General features: G+C 43.3%; 1 protein-coding gene and 1 pseudogene across 2 annotated transcripts in view; one reads left to right on the forward strand and one right to left on the reverse strand.

The window, feature by feature from the left end:
• Positions 1-27,157, forward strand: part of DPYSL3 (dihydropyrimidinase like 3) — a 107,415-nt gene that overhangs the window by 53,490 nt on the left and 26,768 nt on the right. For both annotated transcript variants that reach the window (XM_036423557.1, XM_036423558.2), the window contains exons 2-3: positions 21,653-21,741; positions 25,691-25,875. In XM_036423557.1, the coding sequence (XP_036279450.1) occupies positions 21,653-21,741; positions 25,691-25,875 (274 nt within the window). The remainder of the gene's footprint in view (positions 1-21,652; positions 21,742-25,690; positions 25,876-27,157) is intronic.
• LOC118710832 lies at positions 8,733-9,165 on the reverse strand (annotated as a pseudogene).

Genomic DNA, 27,157 nt, shown 5'->3' on the forward strand with positions numbered 1-27,157 from the left:
TAAGGGTCTTTGGTGGTTGTTTTTTTTACCCTTAAAATCCCAGCCGTTTTCTCATTCAGACAGAGGACTTGGTTAGTAGATTGTGCAGGAGAGAAATGGAATAATGATTACTGGTAGGTTCTTTCCCTAGCAGAGTGTTAGAAATAATTCAAATGAGGGTTATTAAAGTGATACCATGATCTACTTGCTGGTACATACCGTCTCTCTTGTGGATAAGGCTACCATTGGTAAGGGCACAAAGCCAACCATGGCCCCAAATCCAGACTGGTCAAACAAACAAGCACAATCAACAGAACATCAACTCCCAGTCTGTATACACTCACCATGCTCTGTTCAGCTGCCCTTGCCAGTATGTTAAATGTGATGGCTGGCATCCAATAGAAATAGCCCTCCCCGAAGGCCAAGTAATGCCATGGATGCTTCATGAGGGATGGTTTCTGTTTTGTTACCACTGAATCTCCAGTATTTAGTCTTTGGCACATATTAAGCCTTCTGTACACACTTGTTGAATGAATGGATACATTTAACACTTACTTTGCGGGAATAATTTCAAGGGAGAAAATGGTCAGAATGTGCATGCATTTGCACATGTACACCATCCTCCCTGTCACTGAAAACTCTTTAGAATAAGATCATAGGCCAAGAGAAGCATGACATTTCCTTTAGTAGAAAACACAGAGTTCACTGTAGCCAGGGACCTCACGGGCGAATGTGCCAGGGAGGCCATCCATCAGTGGTACTTCCTGTTTCTGGTCTCCATCCATTCTTCTCCTTCTCCCAAATTCTGCCTCAGGTCTCATTCTCAGCTTGTCTCAGGGGCCTGCTTGGGTACTTCTTGTTTGCAAGCAGAACCATCCTTTCTCTTGCTGCAAATGATTTAAAAGAATTAAGCTTTATGTCTTCATCTAAATGGAGAAAATTGTCACTATGACTTTTTGAAACAGGATCTGACACAGGTTTTGACTTAAGCTGCTTCTGCCTGGGCGCAGAAAGCTCAGTCATTGGAGTGATCTGCTGCCATTCCATAGGCCGGTCTGTGTGTGGACAGCCCACTCGCCATTCACAAAGCTCGGTCAAGGAGCTTTTGTGTTTGCCCGTCAGGGCCGGCCCTTTCAATGGAATGCTTGTTTGCTTGTGTGTTAAAGATTTTTAGTTCCTCACCTTACCACATCTGTCAACTTTCTCTAGGCTTCTGTTTGGAGCTTTCCCTGTTAATTGGCTTTTATTCTAACATCTATTCTTTGGTTTGAGGGGAGGAGACAGTGGAATACATTTTACCAAGCTCATCTCTGTTTCTAAACTTGTACAGTTCACGGTCTCACAATCTATGTTTACTAATAATTACTGGATCCTTTTAAAAGGAGCACCTATGATGGAAGGCAAAATGGAAATGTATTCATGGAACCTAAACGCTTTGATCAGAAAGCATTTGAAGTACTTTATGTATTAGAGTGTATCATCTATAATAATAATAATAGAAAGGTAATTTGCTAATTAGATTGGACATCTTCCAGATGTCATTCTGGACGTCCTTCCTGACAAAGCTGGGCTAGAGGGAAGCCAGCCTGGGTCCCGGGTGCCTGCGGGCAGCCCGAGGAGGGAAGCTTCAGTCTCGAGTGCCAGAGGGAAGCCGGTGCCAGCAGCTGGTGGAAGGAAGGCCTGCTCTTGCACGAATTTTCATGCATCAGGCCTCTAGCATATAATATAATCAGCTGTAATAACAGTATTCTGCTATTTTTTTGATTGAATGAATAGTTATGGACCATCAACTCTTGGCCTAACCATGTGATGCTTATCCTAGGAGCATCTAATCTAGAACATAACAACAATAAGGATTAGCATTTGTTGTATCCTGTAGTAAGTACTTCTCATCCGTGATCTCATGTAATCCTTTAGACAACTCAATTTGGTAGATGGGTTTCCAAGTAGGCTTCCCATTTTATAGATGAGAAAATGTAGAGACATGAGGAAGTTTGCCCAAGGTCACACAAGCCTTAACTGGTGGAACCAAAATTCCAACCGACATTTTTAACTCCACTATATGATGCTTCCTTGAATTCTAACTTCTTATCTTCTCCCACCTGATGACGAGATGTTGGTTCAGACGGGACTTCACTTACTGCAAGTGAAGAGTTAAGTCCTTCTCTGTCCCTATTTCCTCTGAGGCATGAGTGAGTTCTGGCTATGGGAGCCAGGGGGTGCCCTCCTCTGCTTGGGGTTCCACTCTGGACACTGGCTGGTGCTGGGAGCTCTTCAGCCTTCCCATGAGGAGCAGCCTTGCCTCCCGGCAGCTCCACACTGTGGTATTACCTAGTCAGCTTGCCAGGGCTGTGTCCCCCTCCTCCCCACCTGAGCATTGAAAGCTCTTTTGCTTGAATTAGCAAAATTACCAATGAGGGATTCTTCTTAACATGGATTTGAATGTCACTTCCTCATCCCACACCCCATGCTGCACTCGCCAGCTTATTTTTTTTACAATACGTATATTTTTACTGATTTCAGAGAGGAAAAGAGAGGGAGGGAGAGAGACATAGAAACATCAATGATGAGAGAGAGAGAGAGAGAGAGAGAGAGAGAATCATTGATAGGCTGCCTCTTGCACACCCCTTTCTGCCTTTCTGGGGATCGAGCCTGCCCTGACTGGGAATGGAACTGTGACCTCCTGGTTCATAGGTCAGTGCTCAACCACTGAGCCACACCAGTTGGGCCTCCCAGCTTCTTGGTAAATCCTAAGCAAGCTTCCATGGGGGTTTAGACTTGACCTGGCTCTATGAAAGTCATCGTCAGAGCTTCCTCAGAGGTGATTTTAATTCAGACTTCCCTTACCGATGAGGAAACCAAGACCCAAATAGGGCTGGATGCATTAGGGCTTTTTCTGGCATCTGGTTTACTGTAGGGAACTGAGTAAATTTTACAACTGAGTAGAAAAAAAAAAGTTATTTCAAATACAAAAAAATGTATGAGTAGTTATAGAAATATGTACAAAAAAACCCACAAGAAAACAAAATGAGGACAATAAAAATAAGCTGTCATGAAATGAATCAGAGCTAGACATTGTAAACTTTATGAACACACCCATCTAGAACTTTTTCTTATGACTATATATGTCATTTCTTAAAATGGTACCATATTCCTTCCACAATATATTATTCATGTTGTTTTACATCCCAATTTTCCTTCCACAATATGTTATGTCATTTTCCCATGTTTTAAATGGTCTCCCCTAACATAATTTTGAATACCTACATATTATCCCTGTGCTTGGGGAACAGGTTAAATTAATCCCATTTTGTTTATTTTTTTCCTTTTTTATTTATTTATTTATTTATTTATTTATTTATTTATTTATTTATTTTGTGGTTTCCAAGGTCTTGGCATCCACAACAGTGAAATGCTGGAATCGTTTTCAGATGCTGCTTGTTAAAGTTGCAGTTAAATTCAAAGCTACCCCAGGACGAGAGGTGGAATAACTTGCCAAAAGTTGCTCAGCTCATGGGTATCAGACAGTAGATCTGAACCCGGTATCTCTAATCTTAGTCTTATCCTCTTGTGAGCGCTCTGATTGCTTCAGCAGTTGTGTCTCTTCCAAGGAAATCTGTTTCCCCTCTCAAGTGAACGTTTTCTTTTCTCGCCACCACCATTGCCTGCCTCCCCGTCTTGTTGAGGCTGTTGATGTTGTAGAGACACACAGTGTCTTAGGCACACAGGGAAGCTACACAGCTGGAAGGAAAACTTGCCCAGTCCTCCCCCTACCCTTCTCCTCCCCCGTCTCCCTAATGGCTTAACCTATACCCTTGGAGGCTGGTTTTAATTTGACATTTTCTGTGTGTGTGTTTGTTTTTAACCCCACCCCTTAATTCTTTCAAGGTGACCTTTGTTTGAAATCGTACACCCTTGCCCCTCAAAGCTCATCTGGGCCCCAAAGCCTGAGGAGATTACTTTGTTTGGGGATATTGATAAACTCAGAGTGGGGCTTCTGGCTTATCCAACTAAATTGCTTTAAATTATGGCCTTAGAGTAAGGGCTTTAAACAACTCCGAAAGTTTGAAAGCCAGGGAATAGAATCCTCTGCTTTCAGAGGCTTCCTCCTCAGTTTATTCCACAAAGAAGGTATGTTTTCGTTTTGTTTAGTTTTATTCCAATTACTTCATTGCCTGTTCTTTCTCAGACCCCTTTCTGCTGGGAAAAAATGTGGGAAAAGCTTAGCCTTGCTCGGTGAAGGGCAGGAAGAGAAATAAGGAATCCGTTATTCTAAACCCTCTCATTTTAATGATTAAGAAAATACGGGCCAAAGAGGGAAAATAATTGCCAAAGGTCACACAGCAAAATAGTCCTATTTAAAAAAAAATTTAAAAAATGAAACAAAACACACACACACACACACACACACACACACACACACCTTAGGATTCATTTCTCTTGTTTTGATTCAGTGCTTTTCTTACATCTTTTTCACAGGGATGGGGGAATGTGAGGGGCTGTTGTGATCTGAATTTATCCCTTCATGTGTTGAAGTTTTAATCCCTAGTATCTCAGAATGCGACTGTTGGAGATAGGGTCTTCAAAGAGGTAATTAAGCTAAATGAGGTCACCAGGGTGGGCCCTGCTCCAGTAGGACCGGCGTCCTTATGAGGAGAGGTTAGCACACAGGACCAGACCCTGTGAAGACAGAAAAAAGAAGAGGGCCATTTATAAGCCAAGGAGAGAAGCCTCAGAAGAAACCTACTGCCCCCATACACCTTGATCTTGGTCTTCCAGCCGCCGGAATTGCCAGAAAATTAATTTCTGGTGTTTAAATTGAAGGCACTCAGCCTTTGATACTTTGTATGGCAGCCTTGACAAACTAATTAATGCAGGGAGGAAGTTAAGAACAAAGACATATAAAAACTCAAAACTTCAGCCCAGGCAGGTGGCTCAGTTGGTTGGGGCATCATCCCATACTTCAAAGGTTGCGGGTTTGATCCCAGATTAGGGTGAGTATGGGAGTAGCCAATCTCCCTTCCTCTCTGGGTGAGGATAAACAAAAACAGCTTGGCCTTGTTGCTCTGTGGTTGAGCATCGACCTATGAACCATACCCAGTTGGGGCACATGCCCAGGTTGCAAGCTCGATCACCAGTAAGCAGCATACAGGAGACAGCCAATCAATGATTCTCTCTCATCATTGATGTTTCTATCTCCCTCTCTCCCTCTCCCTTCCTCTCTGAAAATAATAAAAATATATTAAGAAGCACCAAACTAACATCAAAGGTGGGAAGTTCTTAACAAACAAGAAAGGGAAACCCAGATAATTAATATTTGTAAGGGATTATGCCATGCCAGAGCCCACACTAACTGATTTTCAGGCATTATTTTATATACGACGTCTCATTCCATCCTTATAACATGCCTGGGTTATAGTTATCAGACCCACTTCACAGATGCAAAAACTGAGGCTCAGAAAGTTACATGGTTATTAACTAGCTGGTGGAATTAGCTCCAAATTCACCTCATTGTCTGACTTTAAAACCTTCACTTAGAACACCCTGCTCCTTCCCAATCAGGAAGTTAATCTAAGCTGTTAAGTAAACAATGCTATCAAGTTTTTTTAAAGTTAATGTTTTCTTTAAAAAACAACCTGTAATCTGCTTAATCGATTGGACAGGAAATTTGGGGTCCCTGATTTTAGAATGAAAACAGTGATCAGGGAAACTTAAAAAGATAACCAAGGTATTTAAGCTTCAGGTCTAAGTCTTCCCGGTGGCTTACACCTTTGCACATTAAAACAGACAGATACTCATAATAAAGAATTAATGTTGGCCATGATGGACCCTAGGCCCCGGAGACATCTAACCCATCAAAGGAGTATCTATTACAAGCATTGGGTCATATTTGCTAATGCAGGAAACCAGATCCACACATCTGTAACATGAGCAGGTGTGGAAACTGTTTTTGCCAAAACTTTTTAATTTTACAGACATCTTTCAGAAGTATTTTTAAGAATAAGACCTGAGAAATATGCAGTTTACCAAAGAAACAAATTTCAATAAACTTGAGCTGCTGGTAAACCCAGTTGTTACGATAGGAGAAATATGAGCGACTTTAAAGATTGTATGTAGATGGCTCTCTCACAACTGTGTCCTCCCTGGTCCAAAGTTGTGTGGTCTGTCAGTGCTTAAATGTATAGGTTTAAACCCACTTGGACTTTATTAGTAAGAAGACATAATCAAGTTAAAAGTGCATACTATGTTTTCAGCATATGCTGGGGTTAAGCCCCAGTTAAGCCAGTCTTAGACTGTATATTAGACTATAAGAACTGTGCAAGTTTGTTGCCTCTACCTTTAACTAGAAAATTAATTCAACCGCTTCCCACCATTTTCATCACCCTAGCTCAAGCCTTTGTCGTCTGATTGCAAGCCCTCCCCCTAGTTGAATCACCCCATGTGATCCTTTAAAAGTTTAAATCAGCCGAAACCGGTTTGGCTCAATGGTTAGAGCGTCTGCCTGAGGACTGAAGAGTCCCTGGTTCGAAAAAGGGCATGTACCTTGGTTGCAGGCACATCCCCAGCAGGGGGCGTGCAAGAGGCAGCTGATCAATGACTCTCATTGATGTTTCTAACTCTCTCCCTTCCTCTCTGTAAAAAAATCAATAAAATATATTAAAAAAAAAAAAAGGATAAATCAGATCCAATCACACCTCTGCTAATACATCTAATGCGCTTGGAATGGCTCTCGGGGTTCCACGTGGGCTGGCCCTGACTCCATCTCTCCGGACTCCAATCCTGCCACTGCCCCTCAGTGACTTGGCAGCAATTGTCCTCCCCTCTCACTGACCCCTTGGATCTGCCATGTCCATCTCTAGCTCAGAGCTTCTGTACTGGCCGCTCCTGCTAACGGGGGAGCAGTTCATTACTTGATCATTACTCAGATCATTCAGAGCTCTATCCAGCGGACAGCTTCTCAGACATGCCTCATTAGAGGTAGACCCAGATTCTCTTCCAAGCCTCCATCTTCCTCTTACCCGCTTTCTGAATTTCACTTACAACTGTGGAAATTACACTCATGTCCTAGCTTATGTGTTCTTTGCCTTTTCAACCATACAGGACAATGGCAGGGAATTTCTTTTGCTCATTGTTCCATTCCTAGTCCTGTGAGTAGGAGGCATTTACAGTTGTTAAATGAAGGAAGGAATGGATAAATAAAGGAATGACAGGCACACTGCTCTGTTATTGTAAACTGATGTGGTTTCTTTGGGTTAAATGGTTTGGAGAGGATGGTGACTAGGGAACAGTATTATCAGAAACTACAATACTGCTCCCTGGTGATAGGGACCATGTCTGTGTTGTTCTTCACTGTATCACCAAGGCCTAGCTCAGTCTAACCTTGAATGAATGGAGTGATGAATGAAAGATGAAAAGACTTGGGATAACAGGAACAAAAGTGATAAAACACATGAACACGGCTGTGTCTGAGATGACTTGGAAGAATTTGCAAGAGTTGTTACTTGTTTGCTGTTTTGTGATCATGGTATCTCCCCTGCCAGGTAAGTATGTGTTTGCTGTTTTGTAGACACCATTTAATAATGCCACATCTTGCTTTGATATGCACAGGACAACGGCAGCTATACACTTCAGTAGTCACAGCACTTTTTGGAACAGTTCTGAGCAGAGAAACAAAGAGGAATACACATTTTGGAACTTTTGCAAGAGAAGATTATTCTGCTGGTGTTAGAGACATACAATGTTAAAGGTGATTATTGGAAAGAGCACAGCTTCATGGCTTTGCAGGTAGAAAGGAAGGCTGCAATGTCAGTGTGATATTTGCAAATAAAAGCAATTTTGTACATCCCAGGAGGTGCTCATTGTCTTAGATCTCTGCTGAAGGTGAAGAAACATCTCCCTATAGGATTAACTGCTGACTCTGATCCTTTTTAGTGGAGCGTCAATTGTATTTATTTTGAGGGTTCATATCCTTCAAAGCTGGCCTGACCTCTTAAAGTCCTTGTTCTCAGAGCATCTGTAGTTTTCTATGTCAGTATAACTTGGAGAAGTTTGGGGCACAAGAGGACAATAGCCACTTATCTAGCAAATAAAAGGGGAGCTGTAGGTATGCAGGTTTCTAGACACATAGATGGCTGTGACCAAGAGAATCAGTCATCATTGTCTGCTTCTTGTGTCAAGAAAGAGCCAGAAAGCCCTGGCCTGTGTTGTTAAGTGGTTAGAGCATTGGCCTGTGCCCTGAAGGGTCATGGGTTCAATTCCAGGTCAAGGGCATGTACCTGGTTTTGGGTTTGCTTTCTGGCCTCAGTAGGTGTATGTGCAAGAGACAACCAATTAATGTGTCTCCCTCACATCAAAGTCCCTCTTCTCTTCTCTTCTCTTCTCTTCTCTTCTCTTCTCTTCTCTTCTCTTCTCTTCTCTTCTCTTCTCTTCTCTTCTCTTCTCTTCTCTTCTCTCTCTGAATGGAAAAAATATCCTCAGGTGAGGATTAACAACAGAAGAGCCAGAAAAAAGATGATCTCCTTCATTCCCTCTTCTCCCTATACTCCATCTTAGGAAGTGTGTCTGGGCTCTTACAGGAAAGTAGTTAAAGCATATGGAAAAATTAAAAAGAAACGCAAAGCCAAGTTACTTTTTGGGGATGGGGGAGAGAGTGGTTAGGCATCCAGGTGAACCTTAGATTTGGGCCCATATTTTGTTTTGTTTTGTTTTGTTTTTTTTGTGTGTGAAAATTTATTAGTTTTTGTCACTAGAACTTATGATCTTGGCCTTTCCTCCTTGCCTATGTCTAAGGCTAAAAAGAGGGACATCGGCTACTTTGACAGCCTTAAAGCAGACTCCAGGAATGTCACCAACAGCATGACTTTTGTGACCAAATTTAGCAACCAGAACGTCATCCTTTTCCTCAATAAAACTCGAACAACTGTCACTGGGCACAAGGCTGTGATTTTTTTTGGGGGGGGGAGGCGATTCTTGATGGGCCGGATGCTGACACACTTCCTGATGACAGAATCTGGCTGTTTGGTTTTAATCCCTACTTTTTCCCTTTGCATGGGAGGTGCCTCAAAAAAGGTTGGCCTTCAGGGCTGTGCCCCAATGGGCTTTTCTGTGCTGTTTACCATGCCATTTCTGACCTTGTTAGTGGCTCTGGAGCTTCCTGGCAGCACAGAGACCGAGACACGTGCCCATCCTGCCGGTGTCATGGGCCTGAACAAAAGAAATGTGCAATTATTGAACCCTTATTATGCCCCAGAATGGAGGCTTAAAGCTCACCTCAGGCTTTTGAGGCAAATCAAAGTTTTCTCATTTTGCAACCAGGACTGTGGCTCCAAAGCTCACTGTGGTCACCATTTAGTTGGGCTGCTCTGGCACTTGGGACTGTTAGCTGCAAACTGAATGCTGAGGCCTGGATAGACCGGCCCCGTCTCCTGTTCAGAACCAGTCTCTGTGATGTCCGGACTCCAGAGCAGAGCAAACTGGGGAACATCCCTGGCCTTTGAAATAGTACCTTCCTTCCATATTGACTCTCCAAGCGCTCTTTCCACCGCAGTGTGGTGTGAGTTGCAACATTGCAGCTGGATGTCCTCTTAAATGCACCCGCCATGGGACAGTTTTAGGAAGTTGCATAAGCCAGTAGTGTTTGTGCCCATAGCCACAATCCCCAGGCAGCCCCCGCCAATTTCAAAAGTATAAGGTCAGACTTGGAGAAGAATCGCCATGGCCACCGCAAATAGATGGGAGTAATTGCCTGTCATTTGAAGGTGCCGCTCACACATTCCAAGGCTGGAGCCCATACTTCTCCTCTGGGAGTTGCATGTTGGCTGGCTTTCAGATTTAGTGAAAGAGTTTCTTGTTTCTGAGAAGCAGTCGGGTGGGAATGCACTAGACTTCCCTGTCATTCTAAAGGCCCAGTCAAAGCCAGCTGCCAGTCAGAAGTGATCAAAGAGGAGAAACGCTTCTAAAAGAGGGAAGTGGGTGCCCTGTGTTGGCCAGCAGCCCAGAAAGGCTAAGTGCCTTGCTCGGGGTCGCAGAGTTGTGACCAGAATCCAGGGCTCTTGACTCCCATTCCACAGTCCTTTCTTCTACCCTTTGTTGCCTTTCAGTTGATGCAGTCATTTTCAGTGTTGACATTAACTCAAATATGTCCATGAGTACCTGAGCATCCTTTCAAAGCACATTCTAGCTCTCCGCTGCATGGCTCTTGGGTTGGCCAGCACGTCTAAATTAGTATTCATCATCTTGGGCCGCCACTTTCTTATTCTTCTTTCTGTTCTCCATTTTTATTATTGGGTCCTTCCTGCTGTCCTACCTTGAAACTTCATTTTTTTTTTTTTTTAATGTGTGTGAAGTTGTGTGTGTGTGTGTGTGTGTGTATGTGTGTGTGTTTTATTTTTTCAGTGGGAGGAAGAAAGGAGAGAGAGATAGAAACATCAATGATGAGAGAGAATCATTGATCAGCTGCCTCCTGCGTGTTCCCTACTGGGGATCTAGCCCGCAACCCAGGTGTGTACCCTGACTGGGAATCGAACCCGAGACCTCCTGGTTCATAGGTTGACCAGCCGGGTCCAGTCGATTTTGACACATCACTTTCCATTCCCTTTCAGTTGCTGAGTGGATCCCAGATTTATCTGCAGTTTCTGACCCATAGCCTTGTTGTCACAGTACCACAGCAATCAACTCATTCTGTTTCCTTTTTATGATTTTCTTTATTAAACCTCTTTGAAAAGTAATAACGTGTCATACACATTGTGCAACTGGTGAACTTACATAAATAAATAAGTAAAGGAGAAAGTGGGGGGGGAATTAAGTTCCAAGGACCCCCTCCCTCTGCTTTCCTTGCTCCTTACCATATCCAGTGTTATTCACGTGGTGGACATTCTTCAAGACCTTTCTCTTGCTCACTTAAAAACATAACCATACTTACCTAGGGTATTTTTTGTTTGTTTTTGCAAGAACAGAATCATATTTCATATTTATTTTAGATCTCCAGTTCAAGATACCTGTTTAACCTGTTTACAAAAATAGCTGCGTAATAATCCATAGTGTGGATGTATTGCAGTTTATGAAATCATGTTCCATGGCTGGATCTCAGAGCCTGGGCTGGTACTTCCTGCTTGCCTCTGGATACGCTCCGTACCTTTCTCTGCCCTGCACCATGCCCGGGACCTGCCTTTGCCCTTGGGTGCCTAGTGAGATTCAGGTCACGTAATACCACAGGGAGATGGAGAAAAGGGTACTTCTTCTGGGTCCCTCCTGCTGGGTCCCTGTGGAGCGGCTGCATGCCTCCACTGAAGGGCACAGCTCCTGTCACACACACCTCTCCCTGACCAGAACCAGGCCCTGCCCACGCCTCCTTCAGGCCTGGGATGGCACTGACTCCCTGCTTTGGCCCAGGATGCTGCGCCTCCATTTAATTTCCCTAAACCCTGTCCGCACTTTGTTAAATGACCCCTTTGCTAACCCCTCTTTCGTATTCAATATGTTTCCTGGCAACCTAAGTAATAAAGGTTCTTTTTCTTTTTTCTTGCCATTACTTTCTAACGAGTTCCTTTCTTCATGTCCATCATGGCCATTCTGATAGCTTATTTTTTCCTTTTATTCTGAGATTGTATTTTACTCATATTCTCAAAATCCTTCCAGAGCTCCCCAAAATTCATAATAAAGGTCAAACTCCCTAGCCAGCCATCTCTTGCATCACCTATCTCTCATTCCAGGATCTTAAGCATCAGGGACCCTGCAGGACTCCATAGTCACATCCCTCCCCCCTGACCATCCCCCAGACATGCATTTCACCCATTGGTACAGTTGGTCTCCCAAGGGCTGGTTATGTGATGTTGGACCATGAGCTGAACTCTCTGGCATTCCATGTCTTCATCAATTCAATGGGGATAATATCAACACAAAATTTCTAGCATTTGATTGAGGGTTAATTGAACAAAATGTACATAATGCTTCTAAGAGTTCCTGTCACATAAGTGTTCAGTAAGTGCTAGTTAGGAATTATTGTACCCCACTCTGCTTAGAATGCCCTTGACCTTGCCTGCATGATCAGCCATTTTCCCAGGACTCAGACCTTTGATATCTACCCAGCAGAGGTTCTCTTTCTCAATAGACTTTGCTTTTTAGGGTAGTTTTGGGTTTATGGGAACATTGAGTAGAAGGTACAAAAAGCTCCCATATACTCTTCCCTGCCCTTTTACCCCCGAGTTTCCCATTACTAACATATTATATTGGCGTGGTACATGTGTTACAATTGATAAACCAATATTGATGCATTATTAACAGCAGCCCATAGTTTTATATTAAAGTTCACTCTTTGTTGTACAGTCATTTGGGTTTTGACAAATCCATACTGTCATGTATCCTCCCTTAAATGTCTTATGGAATAATTTCACTGCCCTGAAAATCCTCAGTGCTCCAACTGTTCCCTCATCACTCTTCTCACCTCTCCCCTCGCCTCCCCAAACCATTGATCATTTTACTATCCTCTCACCCTTTCTCTTCCGATTTCACATTATTACTTGTGTTCATGGCTTACTTTCCCTACTCTTTCATCTTTGCTTCTCCATAAACCTAGCGTGCAGCTTCACGGCCAGTAGTCACGCAGTGTATGTTTCAAGGATGAATTATTAAACCTGGTTATCCCTAGGATCGGGTTGAAATTTCAGGCCCCCCTGCCTGATGTCGCAGGCATTTGGCTTTGGCACGGACCCTGGGACTCGTGGACACAGGATCTTGTTGGAACGAAGCTGGAGCCCCGTTTTCTCATCTGCACAGAGAGCTCTCACCCATCGCACGTGGGCTGGAGGCCTAAAAAGGAGCAGCGCAAGACAAAACACTTGCGAAACCGATCTGGCTCAGTGGATAGAGCATCAGCCTGGGGACTGAAGGGTCCCGGGTTCAATTCCGGTCAAGGGCATGTGCCTTGGTTGCAGGCACATCCCCAGTGTGGGTATGCAAGACGTAGCTGATCAATGTTTCTCTCTCATCGATGTTTCTAGCTCTCTATCCCTCTCTCTTCCTCTCTGTAAAAAATCGATAAAAATGTATTTTTTAAAAAAGTAACAAAATTCAAACATATCGTATAAACCCAGGCCAAAGATGGCATGAATTCATTCTTAAAAAGCACCCACTTTCCTTTAGTCTGTGTCCTACTTTGCACTTAGGTCCTGAGCCACACGTTTCTCAGGCAGTTTATAATAGTAATAACTAACTTCTACTTGTACTGCAATTTGGATTTGCCTTTAATTGTGTATCTAGGTAATAAGAGCAATAAAACGGAAATGGTAGCATGGTGGTAGGGTTATTATATTATCATTTAAAATGCTTACCACTTATGGAGCCTTTTCTAAGTGCCTGCCTCTGCAGCGTGACACTTAATTCTCACAGAAACTCCTTGAGGTCGGCATGATGATCTGTACCTTAAACGGGCCTTTGTGGAGAACTACACCTTCACTCAGCAGAGGAAATGGGCCCAGAGACAGATCAATCCACTTGCCTGAAAATCACACAAACAAGTAGGTGGCAGAGATGCAAATGTAGCTCTAGCTTCCATGCTCCCTGAGAGCTCTGCAGAATGGTTTCCATCCTACGCAGCGTCCTTTCTGCTTTCCCTCCCAAAAGCTCAGCCGAAAATGGGCCACATTTCTTATTTTTTAAAATATATTTTTATTGATTTTTTACAGAGAGGAAGGGAGAGGGTTAGAGAGCAAGAAACATCAATGGGAGAGAAATATCAATTAGCTGCCTCCTGCACAGCCCCAATGGGGATGTGCCCGCAACCAATGGACATGCCCTTGACCGGAATTGAACCTGGGACCTTTCAGTTTGCAGACCAACTCTCTATCCATCGAGCCAAACCAGTTTTGGCAACATTTTTTATTTGACGCACATCTGATACGCACTATTTTCTGATAAGGCATGTTTGTTCTCACATTCAACCTTCTCCACCCTGCCTTGCCCTCTTCACCCCAACCTCATGGTCCAGGGGTCCTTCATGATCCCCATCATCTCCTTCCTCTGCTGCGCTGCCTGGGGCCTGGCAGGTCCCTGTGACTCTGCTTTGAGCCCTGCTTTGGCTTCTGACAGGCCCGGGTCCATGTCCAACCGGTGACCTTTTGTTGCACAGAACAACACTCAACCTACTGAGCCACTCTGGCCTTGGGGTAACCGTAACCTTCCTTTTTAACAAAGCTAGCAGATCTGAGCTCAGCCTTCAGAACCTTTCTGAAGGCAGCAAAGTGAAGCCAAATTTTTTTATTAGCAATGTTTTTATTCCTCGTGTTAACGTCTATTTTTGGTAAGTGATACTGCTTTAGAATTTATGGGAAGTAGAGAGTGTTTCCTGTAATAACACGTTTATTTAAGTATGATACCAAGCCAATAAATAACAGGATAATTTGTACCAGGATGTGTCAAATATCATGAAAATAGTGTATGAGTGACCCAGGGGTGGGCTTCCCAGGTCCAGGAGACCTTTTTGCTTGAGACTGAATGACTTTGTGGCTCCTCCTGTGCGGGGCTGGGTTGCCCCTCCCTTCCCTATCCTCTCCTTCCTGGCCTGGTTACCCACTTGTGTTTATCTGTGTCTGGAACCCTGCTGAAGATGGAGAGCTGTTATCAGGAAGCTGGGATTAAGGAGCCATCACAGTCATTCCCCCGTTGCACTCTGCCCAGGGCTGGCCACATCACTGGCTGGCCCTTTGATAGCTGATCTTTAGAGGGGAGGAGAGAATGCCCTTAGCTGACTTTAATGTTCTGGTCAGGAAGATTGAGCAACCTCCTGTCCTGGTTAATATTGCCCCTGGCTACTGCTTCCTCTGCTGGCTGCTCTGTCTACCCTGCAGTCTGTCCATGCAGGGCCCAGCCAAGCGTGACCCTGTGCACACAGTGCTCCTCCTTTGGTATGCATGAGACAGAGTGGGCTGTGCTTTGGAGGGGGTGCCCCAGGTTAACTCCCATCTAGCCTACCTCTGATGGCCAGAGTTGGGATGAGGAGAGAAAGAAGGAATGTTTTTGAGGTTCTTCTGTTGCCGTTCAGAAGGCTGGAAGAGCCAACCCTGCTGAACTCTGCCCAGTTTTAACAAAGACTCAGAGCCAGGACATGGCCCTGCTCTTCAAGATGTGTGTTTTCTCCAGATGTTTTCTGTCTCTCTGTCTCAAAGGCGTGTTTGTCATTGAGGCTCCTAGAAACAGACCCAGGCCTGGGGCGGGGAGTGTGGGTTTGGGGGCAGTTTGAAGACCTTTCCACCCACTCTCCCTTCCTCCCAGAAGAGAGCAAGCAGATTGTTATCTTCTCCTGGAGGCTTATTTCCAAAGGAAGAGTGACCTGGAGGAGCATGGGAACTTGCCTTTGGTGGAGGAGGGGGTTAAGAGGGGCGACCTTGACTGCTGGTGGCAGGAGCTGAGAACAGTTGCTGAGGGCTGGCCGAGGACTGGCATCTCTTTGTGGCAAGGTCTGTAGATTTCGATGAACAAAACGTAGCTCAGTTCTTTGTGAGCATTTGTGAGAGGGGGGTTTATAGTGGCCAGTTGTAATGATAAGGAATAACAACAATGGGGCTAACTCACATGTATGAAGCATTTATAGCGTGCCAAGGAGAGTTCACTTGTGGTATCCCCATAATCCTCACCAGCACTCTGAGAGAGAGGTATCATTGTCCCCATTTCCCAGGTGATGCGACTGAAACCCAGAGAGGTGAAGCCACTTGTCCAAACACAGGTATCATCAGTGTTAGAATTCGCACTCACGTCTGTGCGTATTGAACAACCAGGATGAGAACCCTGGTCTCCTAAGAGCCCATGCAGCCAGCGCCTTGTTCCGAATACCGAATACGGATTTGAGCCTTTTCTCTTTCTTCTTTAATGGATGTTGCTTCAGGGAAGAAAAGATTTCACCCAGGCAGTCTACCCGTCCTGCTGCATTCTTAAGAGTAGAAGTGTTTTAGAGTCACATCTAATTCCCCAGAAAGGAACTTGTGTTACATAGCCACTGGCACCTTCCCCTGAAATTCTAAAGGATCTCGAGTCCCCCTTGAGGGTCGGAGTCAGGTTCTGTGATGGAGCAGAGGTAACACCACATGTGATTTGGGAAGACTCGTCTCTATTCTGTACCCTCTTTTTCTCTCCCAAGGACTCTAGCTTTTACTCTGAGCTGCTGGAAAGTGCACTGCACCTACAGCTGAGGTGATCTAACTACTGTTCTCAGGCTGACTTTATTGATGGGAAAAGTCCACGGGGGGCGTGGGGAGGCATAGTATTCTTAGGACCTCAGGTGGATGGAGGTGATAGTTCAAGTTCTTGAAGCTGAAGACTGGAAGAGGAAAATGAAAATGGGAACCAACATCTCCAATAGGCTTGAGTTCCAGGTTCTGTTCTTTCATTCTCTATTCTCATTGGAATCCCAGCTTTCCTTAACAACATCCCTTGTTACAACTGTTTTCCTCCTGTCTTCCCTCCTCTCCACTCTTCCTCCATTCCTGCCCCCTTTGTTCTCTCTCCCTCCCTTCCTCATTCTCACAAACTCCTAATTTAAAATATATATATATATATATATATATATATATATATATATATATACAATATATATATATATAGATAGATAGATAGATATTGATTTCAGAGAGGAAGGGAGAGGGAGAGCAAGATAGAGACATCAATGATGAGAGACAATTATTGATCAGCTGCCTCCTGCATATCCCCTATGGACATCAAGCTTGCAACCAGGGCATGTGCCCTTGACCAGAATTGATCCTGGGACCCTTCAGTCTGCAGGCTGTCACTATCCACTGAGCCAAACTGGCTAGGGTGCAAACTACTAATTTTTTGTATTGGTTTGTCTTAGTTATCTCTATACACTAGTGAAGAAAAAAAGATTTTATTTCATAATTTCCTCAGACTTCAGGGGCATGTGCTACGCTGGATTGTGCATCAGGCCCCTTTATGAGCTGCATTGACACATAAAGGGCAGGTTTGCTGCCCTGACTTTGTAAGTGGCAGCGGCGGAAAGTTACTGGATTCCTAAGGTTACCTCCCACAGAGCACCGGTCAGCAGTATCAGAACTGGACAGTCAGGGTTGGTATTAAACAGAAGAGAACCCTGTCAGGAAGAGCTGCTTATCATACAGGTTAAGACACTTGGTGCAGTGGCTTTCTGATGGAGCCTGGTGTAGCACCGCGAGGTAGAGAGCTGAATTTTCTTCCAACTGGAACTAATCGACTCTGTCACTCTGAGGAAGTCACTCACCTCTCTTTGAAAAATGGGAAGTCGCCCCTTTTCAACATACTTCTTAAGGCTTTAAAAATATTAGGGTACTGTAAATATCGATAATATGAATGGAGTCAGTAGAACTAATATTTAGAGATGTTTACTTGTGTGCTAGATAGTTTATATATGTGTGTACACACACACACACACACACACACACACACACAACTTTATTCCTGGCAGCCTATGTGATGAGCTAGCTAGTATATTCCCTTTTAGCTAATAAAAGAAACACCTGAGATTCTGAGAGGTTCAGTCATAACTCAAGATCACACGCCTAGTAAAATGGTCTGGCCATCCCTCCCAGTAGTGAGAGAACCCAGCTGGACCCACACTTACTAGCTGGTATGCCTGGCACTCCTATGGCCTCTCAGAGCTTGCCACACTCAGCCCTGGGTGACTGTGCAGGGTCTAAGGCAGGAGAGTCCTGGGCTGATTGCTTCGGGCTCTGAATAGCTTCGTTTTGCATTCCAGATATCCCCCAGATTATCCCAGTGTGCTCCAGCAACACCCTCATCCTTAGTATACCTCCTTCTAGGAGAAACACTGGTATGCTCCAAACTAGAGCATTTTACCCCCTTGGACATCAGTGCTTGGGTGCTAGACAGCTTCAGCTGCCGGGAACAGAAAGCCCACAAAGCCGCATTCACCCATCCTTTCTAACACCACCCTTCTAATCTTAGAAGTCAGATGTGTTCGTCTTGTTGGGTTTTGACCCCAGCATGTGTTACTCTCTAAAGCTGATCCAGGAATTCACAAACGAGCACGTTCTGTAGCAAGTGAGGTTTGGTGTGATGTGGCTTGGGAGCGGTCAGCAGTGACATCACTCTTCAGTGACAAGCCCAAGGCCTGCTTTTCAGACTCTTCTGTGTCTAGTAACAGTGTGCCTGGGCTGCCCTTTGTCATGGATCCCATCCCACATGCATGGAAAAAGTTAACGTGAATAAGGCAGCTTTATTAACCACTTGCATAAAAGTTAGGGAGCCAAGCTGAGGAACCCAGGGCAGTATCCCTTGGAGGTCTGTGAATGGAGGTTTTGGTAGCTCTGTTGAGAATCCTGATTATTGAGCCAGAGGAGGTTTATTTAATTATCACTTGAAGGGTTTCCAATGGTGTTAACTCCACTTAGATCCGCTCTTACTAATCCCAGTGTACATGGGGCCTGAGATAGCTTCTGCCCTGGGCTGACATTTGATACGTGTGGAAGGAAGTGATGAGCAGGCCAGTGGCTCAGGGCTGGATGTCCCCAAGCAGGAGGACAGTCATATTTCATAGCTGGTCTCCATTCAGGCAGTAACTGGCTCCTTTCCAAAACCCAGCTTACTCCAGCTCTTTGTAGAAAGATAAAGGAATATCAGAAAAGCACTGAGCTATAAGAGGGACTCTTACTAGTATAGTTACCAAGATTGTTATTATTATTATGAAGCTCCTACTGGAGGTGCTTCTCTCGTCCTCATAGGCACAGGTGCCTGGGGCAGTGGTTTCTGCTACTGGTGTGTGACTTGGTCCTGGGCTGTCTGGTGACACCAGAGCAGTGTATAGTGCTTATAAAGTACAGCTGTGGTGACTAGATCAGGGCATGGGAATCTATATTCTCTGATGTAGGAAGCACAGCCCTAGGACTGACTGCCTTATATAAATTTTCAATTGCTGTTAAACCAGTAGACTACAATTGCCTTCCTTTTTTTTTTCTTTTCTTAGAAGTCCAATGTTTTGGCCCCTTCACATAATTTTCTGACTCAGATGGCCTTTCCATCATACCGATATAATACAACTTCCTGTTTCCCACCCTTCACTCATTCATTTGACCATGACCTAACAGCTGTCAAGGATGGGCTGCAGGAACTAAGGTAAAATGATCAAAAGACACATAGTTCCAAGACTAAGAGAGTCTTTGGTCTGATCAGGTGACAATTGAACAATAAGCCAGCTATTATAGAGCAATATCATTGTGTGAGCTAAATTGCAATGGTGGCAGGTGGAATTTGCTGGAAAGTCAGATAACTTGTCCTAGGAGAGAAACCCATGGACTGTAGGCTGAATAAAGGAGACAATGGTGGTTGGATGTCAGGTAAACAAATGAGAAAGCAGAGAGAACATCTTTGCAAAGGCTCAGTGGCCCCAGAGCCTGATATGAGACAAGAACTACATGTGTCTTAGTTCTGCCATTGTATAAAATATGAGGTAGTACATGATATAAAGAAGGGTGGGCATACTGACCACGCCCAGACCATGAAGAGCTTGTAATCATGGGTGCTGGGAGTTTGTATTTGACCTTATTACTGCATCTCCTCACCACACGTATAGGTTCTTTCTTTCTATGTGCCTCATTGATCAATATCTTTTTAAAATCCTCTCCCCTGACAATATGCATGATAAAATTTCCTATCCTCATGCAATACCTTGGAAGCAGGAGAAACTAAGTGGTAATTTGCTTTATTGCTCATGGATCCCTCATATCAATTCTCATGTTCTGGCCCAGGGCACTTTAATTTTTGAAGCCAGAGGTCAGCTTGTGTGTAGGGCTTCCTTCCCCATAAAACCTATGTTCTGGGACCAAGGAATCTCAGAGGGAAGGAGGCTTGAGAAGAGATTAACCAAAGAACATTACCTATGGATACGAACAATAAGGTGGTGAAGGCCTGGGGTGGGGCAGGAACCAGGTGGAAGGAGGTAATGGGGGAAAAAGGGACATTGGTAATTCTCTTAACAATAAAGGTTTAAAAACTGAAATAAAACCCATGTTCTCTTTGAAAGCCCATGTCTACCTCACCAACTTCATTTCATGCCACTTTCCTCTTGGATCCCCAAGCTCCTTCCACACTGATCTTTTTTAGGTTTTCAAAGAAACCAAACTCACCCCTACCTCAGGGCTCTGCATGCACTGTTCCCTCTGTCTGTAGTTCCCTATCTCCACCCCACCTAAAGTGATCTTCCCAAAAAGGCTTTTCCAGCCTCTAGTTAAATAGACAAGCTCTACTCCCTATATTTTGCAGAACTTAATACATTTTTACTTGTTTTATTGATTTTCTTTTTTTTATCGCCAGATTGTCCCATAAGTTCCATAAATGCTATGGACCTGCATGACTCATTCACAAGGGTACTTTTCCCACCTATTTAATAATACATATTAAATAACAATTTGCTGAATGAGCATAATAAAAGTTTAAATCTTAACAAAACCTAAATTACTATTCTTTTTTCATACTCTGGTGCAGTCAACCTAAGATTTCTCTTCTACCCCTTGAACCTAAGGAAGTTTTATCCATCCCTCATCCTGCAGTCTAAGCTCCATTCATTTAACGAAATCTGCAGTCTCTGAAGCTGATACTGATTTGCTTATCTCCTGACTTATATGTAAAATGCATATTTATATTTTGTGAATAATCTTGGAATCTACATGTATTGTTTCCAGTTGATCAGTCTCCACACTTCTTTTAAGTTGTGATTTGTAAAGACTTTTCTCAGTTAGAAAAGCAATCTATACTAATAAAAGAGAAAGATGCAAATTGACTGTACCTTTGCAACTCCCACCAGCCAATCAGGAGTGAGTATGCAAATTAATCCAACAAAGATGGTGGGTTAATTTGCATACACAGGCACCCAGTGGCTGGGGGTAGGAGGCTTGTGTCATTTCCAAGGCAATGGTGCAAGCTTTTCACACTGCCCCAGGCACTTATGGCTGTGCCAGCAGCCAGGGTAAGGAATGCCCATTCTGCACAAATTTTCATGCATTTGGCATCTAGTTTTTAATAATAAAAGCAATAAAGAAATATATTTTAGATGTGGAGGTACTTAGTATAATGAAACAAATATGAAGTCTACATAATATTTTTCAGCCTGAGCTAAATACTACAGAAGTTTTGTCTTCTTTTTATCAAGAATTTTTTTATACATTCCACAACTTAGTGTGCACATGTGCATACCTGTGTAAGTATCCTGAATTTTAAATGCAACATGACTACTATGTCATTGTAAAGACTTTTAAAGACATGGTATGCTGGATCCAAAGTTCTACTTTTAAGAATCATGTGGAGCATCAGCAAAAATACCAGACTGCATGATAGGCACTGAAGTATATATTATACTACTTTAAATATTGAATGTTCAATGAAGTAGAAACATAATAAAAGAGTGTCTTTCCTCAAGTAGCTACATTTCTGATTTGTTATGGTAGGTTGCAGAAGCAAGAGGTGAAACTCCAGAATAATTTGTATTAGAACCAAATTCGAAAGACTGGATCCCCAACCAGTCCCCCCAGGTCAAATACTGAATGCATTGAGAGTGCAGATTTCATCAGTAAATGTGTTCTCACTAGACTTCCAAAGCAAGGAGTTGGAAAGCCTTGGCAGACCACTCTTCCCTGAAATCTTGACTGTGAGAATGACTGCTGTTCTCTTTTTCTTCTAGAGTGACCGCCTTCTTATCAAGGGAGGCAGAATCGTCAACGATGATCAGTCCTTTTATGCTGATATTTACATGGAAGATGGCCTCATCAAGTATGTATCTAGAACCCTTCTCTTTATCTTTTTGTACTTAACCCCTTCTTCAGAAAGAAGCTTTCTACTTTTTTGCTTATTCAACTAGTGGTTCTCTGTGTTTCATGTCTTCTTCTCCTTAAAATTGAATCTTTATTTTCACCCCTCAGCCTTGATGCATATGATTCTTTAAAAGTGGGAGCTAGCCTTAGTTCACTTGGATTACATGAATAAAGTGAAAAACCTGAGTTTGATCAATCCACTGAGGTGGAGGGCACTTTGGGCCAGCTGGGTGGATGACGTTCTATGTGTCTTGGAGAAGTGGAAGATGTGACCACTGACCTTAAGGATACTGAAAAGTGTGCACAAATTGTAGCACCCTAAAATAGGTCCCCAAGGAGTTCAGATGAGGATAAGTCATTTAGAAGTGTCCAGAAGAAGGTTTTGGGGTGGAGAGGTCATTTAAACTGAACCTTGACTTAGGTAAGAGCACAGATAGGACATATATTCCAGGCGAGATTTCCAAATAGATACTTTAGGAATGTAAAATTTCTTAGCAAAATGGTTTGCTATTGAATGCCTGTAAGCAGCACAGCCAGGTAACCTTTATGTGCAGGTTCCTTACCCAGTGACCTTTAAGGAAGGGTTTGATAGACACATAGCCTTTCATCACAGAAGGCACAGCACATCCCCACAGGGATGCAATATTATATAACACTGGCACATTCAACTCATCTTACTAGCCATTCCTGACCTCGTTCCGCTTTGTATTTATATTATTCAATTTCATTGACTAGTTTAGTATTCTGGTTATAGGAGACCTCTTCCTTGTCTTAAAAAACTTGGCTTAGATATAAATTTTTTGGAGGACATTCTTTATCAGAACCTCAATCTGAGCTAGCTTCCCCTTCTATATAAAACACAGTGTTTTCTAAAACATAGCAATCCTGACACTTTTAGGCCCCCTTGAGAGCAAGGACCATATCTTGTTCATCTTCATATTCCCTAGTATTTAGCACATTGAGCACTTAGCACTTTTATAAGAGCTACCTTTTATTGAGTATGTAGTATGTCAGACACTGTTAAATATTTTTACACTTTACTTTATTTGATCTGCCAAAAATCCCATGAAGTACTATTATTACGCTTGTCTCAAATGAGAAAGAAGAACATAGAAAGTAAATAATTTGCTAAAGATCAATATATTAATCAGTACCTTGAATGAATGAATGAACAATGCTAGATTTGGTATTTAGTTGCCTTGCCAATTTCCATAAATAATTTTTCACAGTAGAAGTAGGAAAAAATGGAAATAATAGGCAAGCTAACCAATATAAAACAATTTTGTCAAAACATCATTCACAATTGATTTTATATTTTTATTGCTGAATATTATTTTATATAGTCGGCTCTCTTTGGAGGTAGCAAATTCCCTTACTTAGTGATTCAGAAAAAGAAAAAATAAGTATTACCCAATGCTTCTTTCTTATTTCAGAGCTTATGACAGTCATTAGTGATTGATCCCAGAACTTTCCACAGTTGAGTCTTAAATGCAAGTTCAATCCATCTTCACACATTTATTCAGTCATCTATTACCAATCCATCTTCACACACTTATTCAATCATCTATTATCAAAGTTGAATATGCAAAATTAATTTTTTTTGGCATCTTTATTAGATTGGACTAGAGACCACTTAACAAGGATATTATAGAAGGACTTTAACCATCAAATGTGTGGGTTGGTGGTGGAGTCAAGGTTGGATAAACATGATCTCCATCCAATCCTGACAATGTTCCTAACAGAGTATAAAAACAGAAATACAGGAGGTCCCCAAAGATGGTTTGACTTGTGATTTTTTTTTTATATTACAATGGTTTGAAAGTATACTCCTTCATTATAAATCATACTTCAAGTTTTGAATTTTGATCTTTTCCTGGGCTAGTGATAGATGATACAGTACTCTCTTATGATGCTAGGCAGCTACAGCAAGGTAGTTTTGCCCAAGTTTAGGCTAATCTAAATGTTCTTGAATTGACCAAGCTATAATGTTTGGTAGGTTAGGTACATTAAGTGCCTTTTCAACTTATGATATTTTCAGTGTATGAGTGGTATATTGGGACATATAATCCCATTGTAAGTCTGGGAGCATCTATTATTTTCTCCAAATGTTTCATAGTTGTTTGCCTGTGAATATTGATAGAGTGCTTGCTATGTGCAAGGCAGTTGTCTTACTCACTGGACATATGCTATGTCACATGCCTTTGGGATCCAAGTCATCTCTTCCCCTGGGAACCTTACATAATTTCAGGGGAACTAAATAATGTGTGTGTGTGTGTGTGTGTGTGTGCATGCACGCACGCGCATGCACACACAAATGACAGATTTAACTTTACCAGATAATATGAACATCAAATATTAAATTAGTAGAATTATGAGATCCAGAGGGAGAGGACTGGTTAATAAATGGGAGTAGGGTGGTTATTAATCATAGTAGCTGGTATCTGTTGACTTCTTATGTACTTGACAGTGTCCTTTAAGCTTAACACAATAACATCTAATCTCCACAACAAGCATTTTTATTATATCTTACAGATGAAGAAATTAAGTATCTTGGCCAAGGTCATAATGCTAGTAACTGGAAAAGCTAAGATTGTGCTTCTAGCTACCCCAATTCCAGAGCTGATTTATACTTAATTCCTAGACCTGGCTGTTAGTAGAAACTGGACAGGAATTAATATAACCTTGGTTAGGTCAGTGCAGGAAAAGAGGAAGGCATTTCTGTTTCGGACTTGGTGTTGTACTAATTGTCATAGTGATGCAAACGCACGTGCATCCACACAGAGACTGGACAGCTCTTCATGCCTTGGCTCTCGTTTTCAGCAAGGGAAAATCAGCAAGGAAGGAAAGACGGGAACACAGCTGGCCAGTAGCTGGACTAGAATGGGGTTCCAATCAGAGGCTGCATTTTTCCACAGTGTGTTTTGAATTGTGGCAGCTCTGGAATGGCCCCAGGGTGATGTGGTGAAGTTTAACTTGTCAGAAACACTTGACCTGAGTTGCAGAACTAAGATTTTGGCAGGCCACTAGTGGACTTCTGGTGCCCCAAAGGAGTTTCCTTCTGGGCTGGCTATGAACAAAGGGGGAGCATTCATGCTACTGGCAGTGGGGCTCCTGGATCCCCCAAGGTAGGAGGTATTTAATGACAATGTAGGAGCTTACGAATCAGAGTCCTACCTGCAATCCACATTGGAGAGGTTGAATTGGCCATTTAAAGGGTGTGAAGTCACAAATAATTCGAGCAGTGTGAGATGAAGTATGAGGTGGCATTGTTCCAAGGCTAGTTGTATTTGTCCCTGGCCTGGTGGAATGTGCCTTGGGCACACTCACCAGCTTCTTCCCCACCCCAGTCCTCCTCTTGTCCTCTCTAGGGGGCTCTAGCTTCCTGGGGGAAGGTGTGTCTGCTTGAGATTGTCATAATCATCTTCCTTGGCAGCTGCATCTTTGACTTCTTCCCTGTGAATTTGCCTTTGTATGTGACTGATGGATACACGATCACGGAAGGGTAGGCTTAGGAGCGAAGACTGGAGTGCCGAAGGACCTCTTTTGTTAGGAGCCCAGGTGAACCCCCTTAGAGGATAGCTAAGTGCACATGCCTGTTCTTTAAATGATTCATTACCCCATGCAATCTCTCCTAAAAAAATATTATTTCACACCCTATGTGCTAGACACTCTCAGATTCCTGGGGTTACAGTACTAAACCGGGACACATGTTTCCCAACACAGCACATTGGATTATTTGTGTCTGTAAAGATGGTTTTCTGTATGTATACCTATCTTTATTTGTCTCTAGATCGCTGAACTTGTGAATCTACTTTGGTCAATGTGTTCCGATGTTTAAAATGTTACAATACTGTGTCTGTCTTTGAAATCACTCTTTTCAACTGCCAATTGTTTCACTGTCTTGCCAGGCAAATTGGAGACAATCTGATTGTCCCTGGAGGGGTGAAGACCATCGAGGCCAATGGGAAGATGGTGATCCCCGGCGGCATCGATGTCCACACTCACTTCCAGATGCCCTACAAGGGGATGACCACAGTGGATGACTTCTTCCAAGGGACAAAGGCTGCCTTAGCTGGCGGCACCACCATGATCAGTAAGTTCCCCCAAATTACATGCTCTTGGTCCCAAGTGGTAGGTGTGTGTTAATCACTGTGCTCACTGTTAACTTGTTCACGTCCCTTAAGACAGTTGGTAGACTTTCTGCCTGACGGGGCCTGATAGAAGCAGGTTGGAGTGAGGACACTGGCAGCTCACCACCACTGTATGGAAGAGATGCAGGAGGATCATGACAATGAGCTCATCCATCCCCTCCTGTCTTCCTTAGCATTAGGGGTGGGTGTGCCGGCGATGGAGAATCAGGAATGACCACCTCTGGGCCTGTCACTGGGACAAGCAGACTGAAAAGGTTATGGATGGGGCGGGGGGGGGGGGGATGGAGTTATTTCAAAACTTCCCATTTGGGTCTCAGGCACAAGGGGCAGAGAGCATAGCAGAGAGTTTAGTGTTATCTGGTCTGAGCTATTTGTTGACCAGTTCATATTTTTAAGATTGGGCAAGCTACGGTATGTCTGTGGTTTCCTTTTTTGTTTTTTCTTCTTCTTTATTTTCTGGTAACTATTACAATTCCAAGAACACCTAGGGAGTTGCATGCCATTGAATTACTGGACAGAAAGTGGTTCAGGGCAGTCCTTCCTGTCCTGAGCGAAACCCAATGGCCTGGGTCCCCTCTCCGGCCCCATTCCAAACTTGATCAGCAAGGCCGCTGTTTATTGTAACACCTTATACATCCATCCACAAACACAGCACAGCCTAAACCTTAGAATCATTCACTTCCTTTTGCTTCCTTTTGATGAGAGCCCTAGCAGGCTTTAGCTTCAGCTTCAGCTAGCTGGGTGTAGAAGCCCAGGACAATTGCATCGAGGCCATAAAAGGTGCAATTCCAGCCAAAGCAAGGAAGCCAGCTGACTTCTCAGCAGCCGCCTGCCCACGGAGGCCCTGGTGTGTGTCCAGACATCAGTAATGTAGCTGCACGCATCTGCTTTCCGATAAGTGCACTTAGGCTGCTTACGATAGAGGCCTGAGGAAATGAGGGATCTTGGCTTGGCTCTCTGCCATCTGGGCAAGGAGTTGAGTTGTCAGCACTCTGGAGATGTGTGTTTTGCTCAGTCTTTTGCACGAGAGAAGGAGCAGGAGGGAAGTCAGACTTCCAGGTGACAAGGGAGAAAAGTATACAAAGAACCACACAAGTGTCTGTGTCTTTCGTAGACAATTAAAGAACCCAGATGTGAAAAAGAAAATAAGGAAAGACAACCCATAAGCCCCACATCAATGTTTCAGTTGGCTATATATTTTTTTTCCTCTTTAACAAAAATAGG

The sequence above is a fragment of the Pipistrellus kuhlii genome, unplaced genomic scaffold (genome assembly GCF_014108245.1).
Source record: "Pipistrellus kuhlii isolate mPipKuh1 unplaced genomic scaffold, mPipKuh1.p scaffold_m20_p_8, whole genome shotgun sequence".
NCBI lineage: Eukaryota > Metazoa > Chordata > Mammalia > Chiroptera > Vespertilionidae > Pipistrellus > Pipistrellus kuhlii.